The following is an 18,421-nucleotide window of genomic DNA, read 5'->3' on the forward strand; positions in this document are numbered from 1 at the left end:
AGCGTTGAGCCTAATAATATCAGAGTTTCCTTCTGGGGGGAAATAATAAGAGAAATGAGTGAAATTTTACAGTTTCAAATAAATAAGAACCCAGAACTCCTGCTGCTAAACTTGGGAATGGAGGGAATTCCAGCCCATCATAGGACGTTGATTTTTTATATGACTGCAGCAGCTAGACTTTTGTATGCGCAGAAATGGAAAGTACAAGAAGTGCCAACTATTGAAGATTGGATCTACAAATTGCTGTATATGGCTGAAATGGACAAGATGACAAGAAAACTGAGAGATCTGGACTCAGGGCAGTTTAACACAGACTGGGAGAAGCTGAAACAATATCTGGAGAAGAAATGGGAGGTGGGAGGAAAACTGTGGCAGTTTGAGAACTACTGAAGTATAATAAAAGTATAAAAGAGAGGGGTGACTTTACCGGGGGAGGAAGAGAAATGTGAATTTATAAGCAGTTAGATTAATTGATTGAGATATATATAGATTTGTATAGGTTAACTGATAGAGAATAATTAATGATAAGGTTTAAACATGAGGACTGAGTAATTAACAATATTTTCTTTCTTTGACAAGATTTATATGCACCAAACTGAATGTACAGAAGAGTTAAATTGATTGAGTATCTGAGGAGTTATATAGAATTACCATAAAAAGATGAAATGAGTAATACATAGAGAACAAATTAAATTGTTTGATTTAAATGTGGGAAACTTTTATGGTTTATGATATATAGGTTTATATAAAAATATTCAAAACTGGAAAATGGGATAAATTGTTTATCTAAAGACGTATAGTTTGGGTGTATAATAAGTAAAGGAGTTAAAGATGTACTGCTTAATATAATGGAGAATGTATATCTGTTTTAGATAGAGGAATTTAATAGAAGTAAGGGAAAAGGGACAGAGGGTGGGAAAGCTGTTGGAAGTCAACAAAAGGGGGGGAAAGGGAGGGGGTTAGAAACGAAAAATTAGGGGAAAATTGATTGTAATGTAAAAATAATAATGTTCTAACCCAATAAAAAACTTTTCAAAAAAAAAAAAAAGAGTTTCCTTTGCTTTGCACTTTCACATAGAGTCCGTAAAGTTTTTAGGACAGCACACTAATATAATGTGGACATACACCAGCATAACCTGAAGATGTTATCACAGCATGCCTCCAATACTGTGCCAGTGTAAACTCCTTCTGCCTCTATTTTGCGGCCTCAAGCCCTCTTTCCTCTGTGACCAGCCCACCAGTCCAGATTTCTTAAGAGAAGTTTTGCGCACCCTTATCAAAGAGCTGTTTACCAAAAGAATCAGGTGAGTCTGTAAGACAAAAAAAAGTGGACTGGCTAGGAGAATAGGCATCACCAAGTGGGCAGTGGCACTGGGGTGAGTGGATCAGAAAGTGTAGCCATTTATCTCAGTGCGGATCCCAGAGCCCAGCAGAGGAGAGAATGGGATATTTCCTGCCCAGTAAATCTTCACAGGCCCCCACTTATAATATATAAATAACAAAACGATGGGGGCAATGCCTGAAACACTTACCTTGTGCGCTTGCTTCTCTCCTGTCAGTTTGGACACACAAAGCAGGGCCTTGACAGATTATCTAAGATCAAAGGTAAGTATAAGTGGGTTAATGCCCTTCACATTCCCTGGTCCAAAGCCATTTAAGGGTTTTTAAAGTTATCACAAGTACTTTGAACTGGGACCTGCCACAAACTGACAAGTGGTGCTGAAGCATCTCTGACCTTATGTTCTCCATAGCAAGTTCCTCTTAGAACTCCCTCATTAGTATTCTTTTGACCAAAACCAATAAATGCCTTAATAGTTGCTTTGGGGAACAAATAATTGTTCGTTGGTTGTTGTGGGTTTTCCGGGCTGTATTGCCGTGGTCTTGGCATTGTAGTTCCTGACGTTTCGCCAGCAGCTGTGGCTGGCATCTTCAGAGCCCGGAAAATCCACAACAACCATCGTTCTCCGGCCGTGAAAGCCTTCGACAATAAATCATGGTTCAGTCATAAAGAACATACTATATAGTCTAAAGTTTTACGGGTCAATTTCTTGTATCTTCAGGTCAAAGTGCCTCAGGGAAGCATGGTTAGGGATGATCTTTGCTTGAGACCTGGGAGACCCATTATCAATCACAGTAGGAATTTGAAATAAGATGCAATATAAAGCAGTTTCATGTATAATCTCTCAGGGTTGTTTTTAAAGTCTACAGTGGTGTTACCAACCCTTGACAGCCCAATCCAAGCAAATAGATTGGAGTGATTATGAAAAAGGGCTGTAATGTTTGCACTAGAGAACAATCCAATATAGTCACAGTTCCAGTGCTGATGTAGCAGAAATCATTTACCACCAGACCTTGCGTAATGTAACCACCAACACATTCTACTGAATCTGCAACTTTTTAAATTACCATTTTTGCTTGATATCAATCTGCCACAGGCCTTCCGCAGGCACCATCTTGCACATGGACAAAGTCAACTGCTGCCCGTACACATGCATTCTCAGTGGTGCCTCCCATCATATGGAACGGCCTACCTGAAGAGGTCTGGAAAGCTCCCACTCCTGGCTTTCTGCAAACAATGCAAAACTGAATTATTCAAGAGGGCTTTTTATTCAGATGGGGGGGGCGCTATACTGTAAGGATGTGGTCTCAAAGAGATGCATTAATAAAGGGACTACAGCCTTTACTATTCTGTACTGTCTGTTGCTGTAAGCTTGATCCTACTTGGTAGTTTTTGTGTTGTTTTAATATGTCAGTCTTAGAAATGCTTATGCTCTGTTTCAGCATTTCTTCTATTAGATTTCTGTTGTTTGAAACTTTGTAAACTTGCATTTATATACTCATTTACATTGTTTATTGAAATTTCTCTGAAGTGGACTGCATTGATTCATACTGCCTCTATAACTTAAATAAATAAAATAAATCCTTATCTATAAGCACACTTTCTCTGGTAGCTCTTTTTTAGCTTTGACATCTGGTTTGGAAAGAAGAAAGGGCCCCTCCCATTTTTTCCAGAGGCCTTCTCCCCCCATTTTTTCTAAAAGAAAAAAAGGAAAACTTGCGGAACCACTGAAGGAAACTCCTATAAAATATTTCCTTCTTTATAATGAGTAAAATACTTCACAAGGCAATGCTTTTAAAACTCAAAATGTATAATACAAAAAGTCTGAGGATTCTCTCAATTTTTTCCAGTGGAAAAAATGGGAAATTTGGAGGAACACCAAAAAAAATCTCCAATGAAACATTTTCTGTTTCTCTTTATCTTATTTTCAAGGGGTTTTAAAAATAAAATATAAATAATTTTGGCAATAATTAATATGCCATAATATGCTTAATGATAATACTCTGTTGAAGAGTTCAGTGTTTTCAACATTATAAAGTTTAGTTTTAGCTTAATATCCAAACATGTTGGCAGTCCTTCCTACTGTGACTTTATGAGAGAGTTTCTCATAAAGGTTGTACTTTTGTTTGTGTTCTACAAAATTTTTCTACTTTGTGCTGCTATTTCCCCCCTATTATTCCCCCCCCCGCCTTTCAAATGGCAAAAAAAAAAAAAATCTGTGCCATGTTAGCTTGGGCTGTATCAGTTTGCCACTCTTTCTCAAGTACTGGTTATACTTGCAGTTTGTCTTATACAAAATTAAGATAATTAATCTTATACATTCCATAAACATGGCAAACAGTCTATGCTAATTAAGTTATGATGCATTTTATTTTGTTCAAACAGTAAAAGTAGTTTAGATTGTATATGAAAGAAAGCATTGTATATATTTTAATTTCCCCCAATTTACATCTCTAGCATACATTTCCGTTTCCCCCAGTTTAAATCTCTAGCATACCCTCCTCTCCTGCTTCAGCAGCCCTGTCTGCACAACACAAAAATTATTGACTGAAGCCTGATTTTGTAATTCATAATGCAAGAACACCCCACTTTTTAACCCCCCCATGTGCAATGCATCAAAAAAATTAAACCTACTTTGCATTCTGAAAGAAAATGATTATATTTAGTCTAGTCCAAAATAAAATTGCACAAATGATAGTCATCTCATGGCCTCCAGATTGGTGAAACATGCTTAGAGTGTTTTACTTGAACCAGGAAAATCTGCATTCTAACCACCATTCAGCCACGAAACTCACTAGGGGACTTTGTGCCAGTCTTTCTCAACTACTGCACAGGACTGTTGTAACAACATCCTTATCCTCATGCACGCTGCCTTGAACTAAGTGAAAGGGGGAGTGGTATACAAACACAATGGGTAAGAGTGGAAGCAAGGTAATCTTTTCTGGCGTAAGTTTGGCTGCGCAAATACTTGCTAGGAGGAACTGGATTTCAGTTCACTGTTCTTTGACGACAGTGCAGACAAGGCCACCTGCTTTGGGGTAAACTTCTGTGCCCTGCCCCGATCACCAAGGGGGCCCATAGAGTTGGGAAAGTCATGCAATTTGTTTTCATACAATCCAGTGTGGAAATGGTCTAGGTGGAGTGAGGGGAGCCCTGCGGGAATCTTTGTTTAGGTGTCTTCCTCTGTGCAGAGGGTTGTTGCTGTAGGCACTGACAATGACCATCCATCTGCTAGGACTGGATGAGTGGGTGGGAGGCATCTTTTACCACCCATCCCGAATCTAATACCAGCCCCATCAAAGCTAGAAAGGCAACCATTTCCTTGACAGGGAAGTGCTCACATGCACAGATGTACCGGTCTGTACTTTAAAGAAAGATAAATTTGGCAGAAGAAACTTTTCCCACTACAGAATGGCCATATGACCATCTGCTCCCCCACCAAGTATGATGAGCTAGAATTATAAACACACCTCCACCCATTTCTTATGTGTATGACGTGTTGGGGACGGGGACCATCTAGGTTACTGGTAACGATGCCATTTTATTGTTTATTGTAATTTTATCTATTGTTGTAACCAGCCCTGAGCCTACTCACGGGGAAGGCGGGCAATAAATCAAATAAATAAATAATAATAGAAAAATATTGAAAGTGAAAGCTTGATCTGTTGTATTTTCATTTGTAATGCAGATGTTAAAAACTGCAAGTACTCTACTGCAAGTACTTTAATACGAAGAACTGAGGTCAGTCCCATTTACAGGTTGTTTTTCTTATTAAAGGCGGGGAGCGCCCCCTCCCCTCCCCCGCTAATTACCAGGCAAAGTCCACGCCCTTTGCATGACCTCGAGGCCTGGCAGGCGAGAGAGTCGCTCGCTTGGGAGTTGACAGTGCTTTTTAAAGCACCGCGGCAGCCCCGGTCGGCATTGCAGGAGCTGCGCTCCCTGCCTTGGCAACAGCAGCTCTGCCCGCGGCCTCCCTTCTCCCAAGCAGGCAGCCGCTGCCTGGTGCCAGGCGCCTCCCGGGGCATCGGGAAGGGCATCGCGCTGCAGCTGTCGGAGGCGGGCGCCACGGTCTATATCACGGGCCGGAAGCGAGAGGCGCTGGAGAAAACGGCGGCCGAGGTGCAAGGGTGGGGCGGGCGGTGCGTGCCGGTGGTGGCGGCGGCGCTATTCGAGCGCCTCAAGCAGGAGCAGGCCGGCCGCCTGGACCTGCTGGTCAAGTCAACCGTGCCTTCTCTGGAGTGAGCGCCCTCAGGGAGCTGCTAGGCATTCCTTTCTTGCAAGCCGCCTCATGGTGTCTGCTGGGCGCGGGCTCATTGTCATCTCCTCGCCTGGTGGGTTGCGGTACATATTTAATGTGTCCTACCGTGTGGGCATCGCCTGCGACCACCTGGCTGCTGACTGTGCCATGGAGTTACCTCGCTTTGACCTGGCACTGTGGCCTGGGCTCATCCACACCAAAACCTTACTGGAGGAGGCACAAATCCAATCGGCCTTTGTTCATGAAAGTGAGAAAAATGTTGATGAATCAGTCTGAGAGCAGTGAAGTGTGTGAGAAGCGTGTGGCACAAATCCAATCGGCCTTTGTTCATGAAACTGGAGGAGGCACAAATCCAATCGGCCTTTGTTCATGAAAGTGAGAAAAATGTTGATGAATCAGTCTGAGAGCAGTGAAGTGTGTGAGAAGTGTGTGGCTGGCTTAGCCACAGACCCCTCCACATTGTGTGGTACAGTGGCAAAGTTCATAGGACCCCAGAACTTGCTGGCCACTACCAGTTTCAGGATGTGGAAGGAAAGGACACCTTCAACTGCAATCCATTTTATCTTCACAGAACTTAGTCCAAACTGCCCGGCTTCTTTGGATTCTTGTTCCGTATGCTAGCAAGTTCTCTGGGTATGCACTCCTTGAACCATTTCCCTGTAAACAAACCAAAACAGTCTGATTATGTATCTTACATTTTTTCTGAATGTGCAGAAATTCAATTTGGGACTTGAAGCTTTCCTACTCAGAAATATCACTGTTTTATCAACTTTCCATATTCAATTATTAATTCAGTTTCTGAAGCTTTTGAGTATTCTTTATATATTTCAGATAAGGTTATTTACTTATGCTGCTCTTAAATCTATTGCATTGAGTAACATCGTTATATATGACAAGACTACAGCAGTTCAGTTTTTGCTGCTACAAAACTTGGAGCAGTGCCCCACCACAATAATTGGTTTGTTGCATGGTTTCAAGGAGCAAATGCTTTTCAGTACTAGATGATTATCCCAAAACAACAAGAGAAGCAAGTTTCTGATATACAGATGTGCAAGGGCTCTGTTCTAAGGCAATTGTAAACCATACTATATGTCATAATATCTATGGGTAAAAAAACCTTAAACACGCATTGTTTTAAAAGGTGGGTGAATATTTTATAATCTCTCTTTGTATGTGTGTTGTATGTCATCAATTCGCTTCCAACTTCCAAGACCTCCAAAACATTCTATCATTAACACACTTGTTCAGATCTTGCAAATTGGAGGATGTGGCCTCCTTTATTGAGTCAAGCCATCTCATTTTAGGTCTTCCTCTTTTCCTACAGCCTTCAACTTTTTGTATCATTATTGGCTTTTCCAGAGAGTCTTGACTTCTCATGATGTGACCAAAGTATAATATCAATTTTGTTGTTTTAGCTTTGAGAGAGAAGTCAAGTTTGATTTGATCTAAACTCTACTCTTTTTAACCATCCATGGTATTGCAAAATTCTCCTCCAACACCACATTTCAAATGAATCAGTTTTCTTCCTGTTAGCTTTATTCATGATGTTCAGCTGTAATCCTGCTTTGGCACTTTCTCCTTTAACCGTCATCAGTAGTCATTTCCAAATCTTCACTATTTTCTGCAAGTAACATGGTATCATGTGCATCTCTCAAATTGTTAATGTTCCTTCCACCAATTTTCACATCACCTTCTTCTAAATCTAGTTCAGCTTTACTTATGATATGTTCTGCATATGTAGAACAGACAGGGAGACAATGTACATCCTTGTCTGACACCTTTGCCAAATGGAAACCATTCTGCTTCCCCATATTCTGTTCTTACAGTAGCCTCTTATCCAGAGTACAGGTTGCACAACAACACAATCAGATGTTGTAGCATGCCCATTTATTTGAACACCATCCATAGCTTTTCATGATCCACACAGTCAAAGGCTTTGTGGTAATCTATAAAACAAAGGCTGATTTTGTTCTGAAATTTCCTGGTATGCTCCATTAGCCATTGTAAATTTGCAACGTGATCTCTAGTGCCTCTTCCTTTTCTGAATCCAGCTTGAACATCTGGCATTTCTCATTTTATATATTGTAAGAGTTTTTCTGTAAAACTTTGAACATCACTTTGATTTTGTGGGAAATTAATGTTATGGTCTGATAGTTGCCACACTCTTTAGCATCTCCTTTTTTGTGGAATTGGATTTAGATTAAGCATTTCCAGTCTGTAGGCCATTGTTTTGTTTTCAATATTTGTAGACGTATTTTTGTTAAGATTTTGATGGACTGAGTTTCTGTAACTTGAATTTTATATTTCATAAATAATTTTATAGCCCTCTAACGTCTGGGCTACCTTTGAAAATTACACAGCTTGCCTTATTTAGCAGATATAAACAAGCCGTTTGAATTTTCATCTTAACCCTAGCTGAGCTTAACCTAACAATAAGATTTTATTTTTGATATATTGCTTCTCTTTAAAATGAGTGTTGCTACAGAGAGCTTTTGTTTCTTAATATGTGAAGCAGAGAACTTTGTGCAGTTTTTCTCAGCCTCTTCTCTTCAGAACTAGCCCATACCAGTAAAATTAACAAGGATTCTCACAACAAGCCAACCCACCACAAGCTTCACATTCACAAGAACCAGAATTCAGCATAATGTTACTGCATCTGTTCAGGCTGGTGCTTTCCTTTGGGAGCTCAGCTATGTCTCCATCCTTATTGGAAGATAACTGTAGACAGCCAAGCATCCTCCACACAATAATAATCCTATGTTAATATTAGAAATAGTTTTTGTCAAGACTTTTAAAGAGAAAATAAAGCTATGGCTAAGGCTAAATAGGATTCTCATCTTAACCATGTTTTACATCAGATCCAAGACTATAAATGGGGGAAGCTTTAGCCTCTGTCTGTTTCCTTCCCTGTCATCATAATCCTGCCTGCCTGCACTGAGTACAAGGAAACATTTGCCTATGTTTGTTGCAGGGCATGCTTGCTGACTATTGCTAGGGAAGATAAGAGGCAAAGACTGGGACTCCTCCTCTGGTATCCCCTTCCTGTTTGCTAATGGATACAGCATGTGCCTTGGAAGCGCAGGCCCAGGCAGGATTAATGTGGCAAAGGTTGTCTGGTTGTCAGTGGATGATCCTTCTGCGAGTTTTGTGGCCACTTCATCAGCTGCTATTTTTCCTATATTTTCCCTCTGCTGCTTCACTGGAAAACATTTTTTTTTTAAAAAAACATTAATTGCTATAATGTTATAGCCTGAAAAAACTGTCTTTTTTTTAAGGTTGTAGTATTGCACTATTTTGTTGCAATGCTACACATGTGCCCCGGCAAGCCTCTTCTGTTCTTATGATCTGCTGTTCCAAGAAGTCTTAACTTGATAGAGACTTTGAGATCTTGGCCATGCCTTACTTCCCTTGGATTTGCTTTCAGCACTGGCTGTAGGCATGTGTGTTAAAGGCTGCTTCCATAGCAGGGTGGTTTTCTGTGGTGGTCAGGTTGCTGGTGCAGTTGTGTGAAATTGCTCTTGCAGGAGATTACAAACAACAGTGGGTAATCTGTTTTCTCTCTATCACACATTATGCACATAGAAGTCTCCTGCCCTGCTGTTGTGTTCCCACATGAGTGACCACAATGATTCTCAGCCCATCCTTCATGCATCTGCCTAGGCACTGCAGGATGAGCCTCTCACTGGCTGAGGTTATACTAATTATTGCAAGGAACTGATCTGTTGTGGTCATCAACAATGAGCAGAGTAATAGAGTAGAGAACACTTTACTGTTCATCAGTACTTTTTAGATGCAGAGGAGTTAGCCGTGTTAGTCTGTAGTAGCAAAATCAAAAAGAGTCCAGTAGCACCTTTAAGACTAACCAATTTTATTGTAGCATAAGCTTTCGAGAATCAAGTTCTCTTCGTCAGATGCCTGATACAGATACTGGCCAAATACTGAAAATACATTTCAGTACTTTTTCTTCTTTAAAAGATTGAAGTGTTTGACAATAGTAGGACAAATCATGAAGGATTGGGGGGAAGGCATATTTCACAGACATCCAGAGTGCTGCAGATGATTGGATCAGTGGCATTGTGCTACTGAAACAGCAGTGTTGCTGCACTGATCGGACCCCACCCCCCTGCAACTACAAAAAGTTTTATTGGTGCCAACAATGTTAGGCAGTGAGGGGGGAGGGATTTCCCAGCAACTACAGGGCAATTTACTGGCAAAACAGAGAGGGGGGGAAGGGGGCATTTCCCTTCATTATAGCACATGGTGTAGTTTTCCTTTCAGACACAAGAAACTTCTTATGCTGATAGTGTCTGTTCAAGAAAGCATCTTTTTTTCAAAAAAGAAAAAAATGCAGAAGAAATGATCTGCTCATGAAGGACAATGTCATGTAGAAACAGAAAAAAAATCTGAGATAGGTGGCTGAAACTGGAAAAATCTTCCATGTTAATGCAGCCAAGTAGGCAGTTGACTGTGATGTGGGGAGGATTTCTGGGTCAAACAAGAACAAGGATTTCTGGGTCAAAATGTTGACAGGCATATCAGAATTTTGTCTAATGAATTTTAAGCACAGCGCACTGGGAAACTTCCTTGTACAAGCCCTGTCAAAGTGAATGGGAGTTTAGCAGCTGTGAGGTTATAACACATCCTTTTAAAGAACCAACTTTAATAAAAGTGGTCTCCTGTGCAGCAGCTCTTAAGACCATCTAAACAGTCTTAACAGTAAACTCCCAAAGGGAAAATCTGTTCACTTATCATGAATATCTGTTCTCAGTGGTTTTAAGGTGGGGCAATCATGACCAATAGATAGAAGCCCTCCTGCTAGTAGGCAGGGGTCACATCCTTTTTTGGAGACCCCTTTTGGGAGAGACTTCTTCATTAAAATAGTATACCCTCATGTAAAACATCACCTACAAAATTAACAACTCCTGTGACAGCAGATCTCTGATCAGAAGGTGCCATGAGGGTTTGGAAGACCACTCCTCTAGATCCTGAAACCATGCTCTCTTCTGGGCCGGTAGGGAGCCAGCCACACTAATGCTGCTTTGAGTTCCACTACTCTTTGGATCACCATTGGATTCCGCCTCAGTGGAGGGGAGGCAAATGAAAGGCCCTTTAGGCACTTGCAATCAGCTCATCCACTCCCAATGTCTGTGGGCATTTTTTCCTTGAGAAGAAGTGACAGATGATTGTTGACTGATTCCTGCAGCTCCAAAGCATTTGCATACCGGTTGAAAAACTTATTTGCTTGTTGAAAATCTTACTCAGCCTAGTCCAAGGGTTGCTTGCTGAGCCAGCATGCCTTGATGTTCAGACAGTTCCCATCTATATGAACGGGTTTAATTGATGCTAGAGGAGGTTATGATCAAATCATTATTTATGTCATTTCTGCAGCCTCAGTTGGATCACTTGCAGCACCAGGTTATTTATGCTTAACTTGTATTTGACTTTTGACCACTGAGCTTAACAAATGTTTCCCAGAGAATGAGATCCCCTCCTCCACAGAGCGGCATCTATTATCAGCATTCAAAGGGTGGGTGGGTTCCCTTTTCTTAATCTGTTCTGGAGCATCCACCAATGTAGTTCTAGAAGGAAGTGATGAGACAGGGGAATGAGGAGGAGGTGTCTTCTGGCAATCTCCCTCTGGAAAAGAAAAATATCTGTTGTAAAGGTCTGGCATGAACTCTTGCCCGAGGGATCCCAGTCTGGCAGGGTGGGCTAATACCATAATGTCCTCCTGTGATTTCTACACTGTACTTTGGACTATCGCCAACTGCTTCTTGGGTGACAAGAACACTCTCACTCTCACTCTCACTCACTCTCACTCACTCGGTGAAGAGCCTGCTTCAATGGTACCTGATTTCTCCTTATTGACAATAGGAAGACATGCTCTGCTCAGCATCCCTCATACCTTGTTGAAATGTTAGTGCTGTGATGAGGATGTCCAGATATGGAAAAACAAATACATGGTGTGTGCGCAGTAGGGTCATCAGTGTTATTAGCACCTTTGTGAAGACTCTTGGTGAAGACATCAGACCAAAAGGAAGGATTCAGTACTGGAAATGTTTTCCTACATAGGCAAAATGCAGAAAATGCCTCTGTGGGCAGAACTGGGCTGTGTTACTGGTCCTTGCTGGCAGATGTTATTTGGCCTGGGACTCCTTTGCAGAACCACTGCTGTTTTTTGCCCTCAGACTGCCTGGAAATTGCCTGCAAGTGGGCCTTTAATTGCTCAACCATCACAAGTTGCTCCTGGAAGGCTGCTGATGTAATGAAAGAGTCATTAGTTAACAGCAGATGCTACTAAGAAAAACTCATTTCTGCTTCTCTCTGTGCACAATATTGATTTGCCTAAAACAGTATCTTTAACAAGCAGGTTTTGAAGATCCCAGGTTAATCCATTTATAAACTGACTTTTCGTACAAGATTGCCACTGAATATAAGCTGCACTTTGCCAGCCCCAAATTTGGTTGGCCAAGATTGTCTTCAATTCAATTGTCACTTCTGCTGCAAGGAGCAGGGAAAGCGCTGTCAAATAGCCTGCTCAAAGCACCTAAGTATGCAGAGGTTCCCTCCTCCTCGCTTGCCATTCCTTTCTGTACTCCAGAAGGGCAAGGCCGCCCTCGTAACAGTCTTTCAAGTGCCCACAGAGCTGCTTGTAGGAAACATGATCTGCACTGGGAACCTGCAGGTAAAATGCGATGGCACCCCTCTCTAAAAGTACTGCCAGATACTGGGCTATTTTCTGATAACTCATAGAGACCAGAAGGCAGGGGCTCGCTGATTCCAGGCCCATCTGAATCATCACTAACTTTCTTCTCAGGCAATAATGCTTTTGCAGCAGTTGTAACACACTTATTGAAGGAACAAACTTTAATAAAGGTTTCCAAATGGTCTTCAGTGCAGCCTCCAGCACTGATCTTAAAACAGTTACAACAGTTAAACAGGCATCTCTCTCTCAGAGCCCAGAACAACTAGAACCAATATTGAACCAATCCAAGCACTCAGATGTGCAACAGCACCACCCACTGGTACAAGTTGGTGATACAATCATTAAAGTACTTCACCCTAGCACAGCTCTCATCGTTACTGGTGGCTTGTGCCTTGCAAGGAGGCTGTATGTCTTGGTTTGGCTTTCAGTCTAGCAATGATCAGTTACTCTTACTATAAATAATACATCAATTGGATTTAGTTCTCTCAGTATTATTAGTGCATCAACACTGCCCTTGGCTTGTTTCCATGGTTCTCATTGGGTATATTCTGACAGCTTGCCCTAGAGCCAAGCTGCAAGAGATGAATTACACGAGAAACACGTGAAGGGAGTCGCAATGTTAGCTGGGAAGCTGAGTTTTAAAAGAGATTGGAAGGCTTTGTCAATTTCCCCTCTCTACAGAGCCAGGGAGATCCCTGCTCAGAGGGTTTGTTAATTTTCTCTTTGCCTCCAGAAGGCTCTGTCAGTTTCACTTCCCCCTGGCTCTGTAGAGAGGGGAAATTGACAAAGCCTTCCAATCTCTTTTAAAACTCAGCTTCCCAGCCAACATTGAGACTCCCTTCATATGCTCCTCCTTGTGTAATTTGTCTCTTGCAGTTTAGCTCCTAGTCTCTCGAATGTAGTCCATTCCACAGCTCAGTTAATCTGATCACTCAACTGCTTCCCCACAAAACAGTAGACTTTTAACACAGCACCTCAAAGGTCCTAAAAAATTTTTTTGATTTAGAATCATGTTATTTCAAATACTAACACTTCTATTTCATATGGTGATAGAAACTGATACCGGCTGCATAAATTCCCCTCCTCCATGAAGGGTCATTTCCAAGTTTTGAGGAACCCTGGGCAGAGAGTGCCCAGCCCCCCCACATGCCTACCACCACAGTCCTCTTCTTACTCTTACACCTACATTCCTCCACCTGCCTGTGAGTCCTTCCTTAGCCCACTTGCAAGCTCCCTCACCACTTGCAGTCACAGCTGCCCACACGCACTTTCCCTAATGGTGGTGGTGGAAGCTAGGAGTGCCAGTGCTGTGGCCACCAGAAATGCAATACTTTGGGCACCACCCACATGCCCTTCTCCCATCAGGGAGCAGAGGTAGCAACTGACAAGCAGGTGGTGCAGGCACCAGAGGAGATGCATGAGTAGGGAGGCAGCAGCTGTGGGCCCTACCATAAGCCATGGGCGCTGGCCGAAGCCCCACCTTGCCATGTGCTGATCAGCTCTACATTATTCATAAAACACAGAGCAGTATTAAAGTTGGGATTCCATTCCAAAAAAAGAAATAGATACACACACACTTTAGAAAGATAGTGTCCTTGTGAAAAATCTATTGCTGAGTGGACAGAGGAGATCAAACAAACACATTTTCAGAAACATTGATACAAAGACAAGAAATGTCACCTTCTCCTTGGGATGTATGGCATCATTTCCTTTAAGTTTACCATGTTTTTGGTCACATTTCAATGATTTTTAGTACTAATATTTCTTCATGCCAGACTGACCTATTTACATCCACTCAGGACATAAGATACCAAAGTGTAGACTATACTAACCTGTTTGTGGCATCATCATGACAAACATTCTGCTGCAATTACCTTAAACTAGTGTGTGTATGTAAAGTGCTGTCAAATAACAACTGACTCATGGCAACTCCAGCAAGGGGCTTTCAAGGCAAGTAAGAAAATGAGATGGTTTACCATTGCCTTCCTCTGCAGAGTTTTTCTCAGTGATCTCCCATCCAAGTACTAACTCTGCTTAGTTTCCGAGATTGGATGAGACCGGGTTATACCATGCCATCTTTCCTTCTACCTTAAACTAGTAAAATACACTATTAATCTGATGTTAGGGTCACCACAGCTAGAAAAAAAATAGATATATTTTATACTGGTTGCAATTTAATGTAAAAAGAATTTGGAATGGTAATAAAAATTATTTTTAGTATCATAGGGATAGTCATTCAGACTCCAGATATATTTCAGTGGGCCGATTTGGGCCCCAAACGGGCTGAATCAGGCCTGTTTGGGGCCTAAATTGGCCTGCTGTGAAGCACAGGAGCACCCTAGGGCCTTCCCAGCAGCACTCTCGTGCTCCTCAGTGGGCTTGTCGCAGCTGCTGGTGCCCAGGGTAGCTGTCTGTAGGCCACCACCACTCTGGTACAGGTTTCCGAAAGAAGGGCCCAGAGCACACCTTTTGTTGATTCTTTCCCAGTAGGTTTGATTTAGCACATGGCCAAATGAGGCATGAGGACCCAGGCAGAATTATAAAGAACTTTATTTAAAAGGTTTATTAATAACGATTCTTAAACTTGGTAGATTAAAGAAAATAGTAAAGGTTGGTGAACAAACAAAAATAAAATACCCTAACGCGTCTAACTAGACTGCTCTTAACTGTCCTCTGGTTACTGTCTTCCAACTGTCTCACCCCTTCTGGATGAGGGAATACTCCCTCTGCAGCAGCCTCTCCTCAGCTGTGCTCCCTAGAAGTGAACACCCTCCCCCTATGATGAGGCCTTTTATCTCTTCTCTCAGGAAACATCTCCCTCCTTTCCTATTGGTGCAATTTTCCCCTCAGAATCCCCTCTCACCCAATCACAGGGGCCAAAGGGAACCTGGGAAATGTAGGCCTTGCAGTAACTTGAGTGCAGGCTTCCCCAGAGCCACTAGGCCCACTAGGCCGAGGCTCATAACAGGGCTGAATCTGGGGCCGAAATTGGTCTGCTGCGAAGCACAGGAGCACTCCAGGGCCCATTGCGCCACCCCAGCAGCGCCTCCACGCGCCTCCACAAAGATGAGTGCTAGGCCTCCCACCTGCCGCCTAGAGGGTTAGGGGACCTGGGCCGATTCCAGACGACTAACCTGAAGGCGCTGTATGCCGCCATGTTCTGGATCGCGACAGGGAAAATGCGAAATATCGCATTTGGTGCGATGTCGCGCCAAACTCGCGCGAGAAAACGCAATATGTCGCGATCCGGAACATGGAGGCATGCAGCGCCTTCAGGTTAGTCGTCTGGAATCGGCCCTGGCAACCGTAATGTCTAAACATAGCGGCCTTCTCCTTGACTGACCCAAGGTCACCTAGCTGGCTTCAAGTGGAGGCTTCAAGTACTACATCTGCTGCTGCTGCTGTGAATGCCCTGTGTACCAAGGGCCCAAGCAAAAACTATTGTACAACAGTTCAATATGTTTTTAGCAATGTGAGCTTATTTTGACTGTTTACCTAGATGGTTTACCAACACACACCTTTCTCTCTGCAATGTTCTAACTGGGACAGAAATCATAGTTGCGTAGTCATATGCATTTTAATCAATTAGCTATATAACTAAATCTTAAGAACTAATGCACAATGCCTTTTTTCTTAGATGAATGACTCACATGTTGCAGTAGGTTTCATTTCTGAAGATGGGGGGGTCAATATTGTGCAGTGTAGTGTCCAGGAGCTAGTGTGTTTCTGATGCCCATTTGCTTGTTCTCCAAAGCATATCTCAGCCACTCATTTCCTTGGATGAAATATTTGTAAAATCACTACAAATGAATAGAACTGGCATTCTCCATCTTGTGTGAGGACAAAGAAGGAATGCCTCTTCTTAGACAGCACCTGCAACTTGATTTACCATTAAAAAAATTTTTCCAGTTAATCAAAGGCATCCTTTTAATCCATCCTATTTTAAGTGTAATGCTATGGCTTCTCTCCTGAGGCTGCTGTTATTGAGGTGAAGTTGCTGTCTCTTGTTACTAACATGTTCTCTTTCATATGCCTTCTGAAAATGCTTGACTTAGAAGGCTGTCAAAATAAGCAATCATTGGCCCCTTCTATAGATAACAAATACTGAATACTTTGTATGCACTGGTATATCATTATAGGAATATAACTGAACATTTTTGTTATATACATTTAACATATTAAATCTAAAATATGACTAGCCATTATGTGATGCTGGTGTTCAACACCGCTTTCCTTTAGAGTTGTATATGCTTTTGTCATCCTCCCTCTCAAAACCATGTGAAGGAGACAATTAACTTGCCTACTTTCTACAGATCCAGAGGAGTTAACCGTGTTAGCCGCTACTTTCTACAGTTGCAAAAGTTTCAAGATGGTTACTTGTCCAAGAAAATCCAAAGAATTGGATTCATATTCACATCTATTCCAAATGTATCTGGGGGAGGCCTTAAATAAGAAACCCTTGATGCAGTTACCTCAGCTTGCAGGAAGAGAACTTTTATCTCCTGAGTGTACTAGCCTTCCCACCATGAGCTTCTCAGAACTGTTAAGAAAATGAGAAAGAAAAGGTATGTTTGTTAAACACAATCAAAAAGAGTCCAGTAGCACCTTTAAGACTAACCAATATTATTGTAGCATAAGCTTTCGAGAATCAAGTTCTCTTCGTCAGATGCCTGATCAAAACTGGGCCGATACAGAAGAGGAGGGGGGGGGAAGAGAGAGAGAGAGAGGAAAGAAGGGGACATAAATCACAAGGGGACAGAATGCAATTAGCATGGAGGCAATCAAAACATTCCCTTGCTTGGAAATGTAAACATCTCCTTTTGGTGTGCAGTCAGTTTGCCGTATTAGTTTGTAGCAGTGAAAGTATCCAATTCCTATGTAGTATAAGCCTTCGATAACCACAGCTCTCCCTGCCAGCTGCATCTGACAAAGAGAACTGTGGTCCCCGAAAGCCCACACCAGGCGTCACTGGGCTCCCCCAGATCACGCCTCTGTAAAGAGAATCTGTTACCTGTGATAATGTGAATCACATTATACTACATAGGAATTGGATACTTTCACTGCTACAAACTAATACGGCAAACTGACTGCACACCAAAAGGAGATGTTTACATTTCCAAGCAAGGGAATGTTTTGATTGCCTCCATGCTAATTGCATTCTGTCCCCCTTGTGATTTATGTCCCCTTCTTTCCTCTCTCGCTCTCTTCCCCCCCCCCCTCTTCTGTATCTGCCCAGTTTTGATCAGGCATCTGACGAAGAGAACGTGATTCTCGAAAGCTTATGCTACAATAAAGTTGGTTAGTCTTAAAGGTGCTACTGGACTCTTTTTGATTTTGCTACTACAGACTAACACGGCTAACTCCTCTGTTAAACACAATGTACATCTTGCCTAGTGCCAGTTATTTAATATTACTGAATTTTTTTTGTTTACAGATCAGACACCTCCATGGAAATAAATTAGGAAATATGCCCTGCTGAAGAAATCCTTGCACACAAGGGAATGTGTCCCTATCTAAGATGTTTATATTTAGGACTGCTTTGAATTATGTTTATGTGTGTTTATGTTCATTGGCAGTCCTAAACTGTGATTTTATTCATATTATTATTGCTATTTTATTGATATTGTAAGCTGCCTTGAGTTCCCGCAAGGTGGAAAGGTGACTAATAAATGTTTTAAATAAAATAAGTAAGAATATCTATGGATCAAGATGCTCAGTGGGAGGCATCAAATAATAAGTGAACCACATGGAAAATGTATACATAAGATACATGTTTTAAACAGTTAACAGAAAATATTATTTACATAAAGTGCTCTACTTGCTTTTTTTCTTTCTGTTCCTATTTCAAAGTTTCCTTCTGTTCTTTCTTTGACTTTAATGATATTGTTTTCACACTGAGAAAGCATGGTACAGAGTGGCTAATTGTTAAGGTCCAGCATAAGGTCCCTTCCCTCCTTGCCACAGAAGGTATGCTACAATATCACACTCACAATCTATTCAGTCCAAACTGACATTCAGGAAATTTCTAGCAGCCGACTCTTCCCCAGACATGCTCTTCCATCATCATTCCTCATACTCTGAACCTTTGGGACTGGTTCAAAGAAGATTTGCCGGTGCT

At 41.9% G+C, this 18,421-nt stretch overlaps 1 protein-coding gene and 1 long non-coding RNA gene across 8 annotated transcripts in view; one reads left to right on the forward strand and one right to left on the reverse strand.

Annotated features, from left to right (window-relative positions):
• The window catches only part of LOC129346355 (amine sulfotransferase-like), a 22,366-nt gene extending 16,628 nt beyond the window's left edge, over window positions 1-5,738 (reverse strand). For 2 of the 7 annotated variants that reach the window (XM_055003874.1, XM_055003739.1), the window contains exons 1-3: window positions 5,703-5,738; window positions 2,532-2,562; window positions 1,533-1,593 (exon numbers count right to left, since the gene is read on the reverse strand). In XM_055003874.1, coding sequence (XP_054859849.1) covers window positions 1,533-1,593; window positions 2,532-2,562; window positions 5,703-5,713 — 103 coding nt within the window. In that variant the 5' untranslated portion in view covers window positions 5,714-5,738. Of the gene's footprint in view, window positions 1-1,532; window positions 1,594-2,017; window positions 2,104-2,406; window positions 2,425-2,531; window positions 2,563-5,702 lie in introns of those variants that run through there. The other 5 variants (XM_055003945.1, XM_055003808.1, XM_055003997.1 and 2 more) reach the window with 3 other exon arrangements.
• On the forward strand, window positions 5,377-18,137 carry LOC129347101 (uncharacterized). The gene is made up of 3 exons (XR_008599276.1): window positions 5,377-5,458; window positions 6,169-6,230; window positions 17,738-18,137. It is a non-coding gene; the product is annotated as an uncharacterized LOC129347101 (long non-coding RNA).
• Window positions 18,138-18,421: the final 284 nt, after the last annotated feature.

Source organism: Eublepharis macularius, chromosome 1 (assembly GCF_028583425.1).
Source record: "Eublepharis macularius isolate TG4126 chromosome 1, MPM_Emac_v1.0, whole genome shotgun sequence".
Lineage (NCBI taxonomy): Eukaryota > Metazoa > Chordata > Lepidosauria > Squamata > Eublepharidae > Eublepharis > Eublepharis macularius.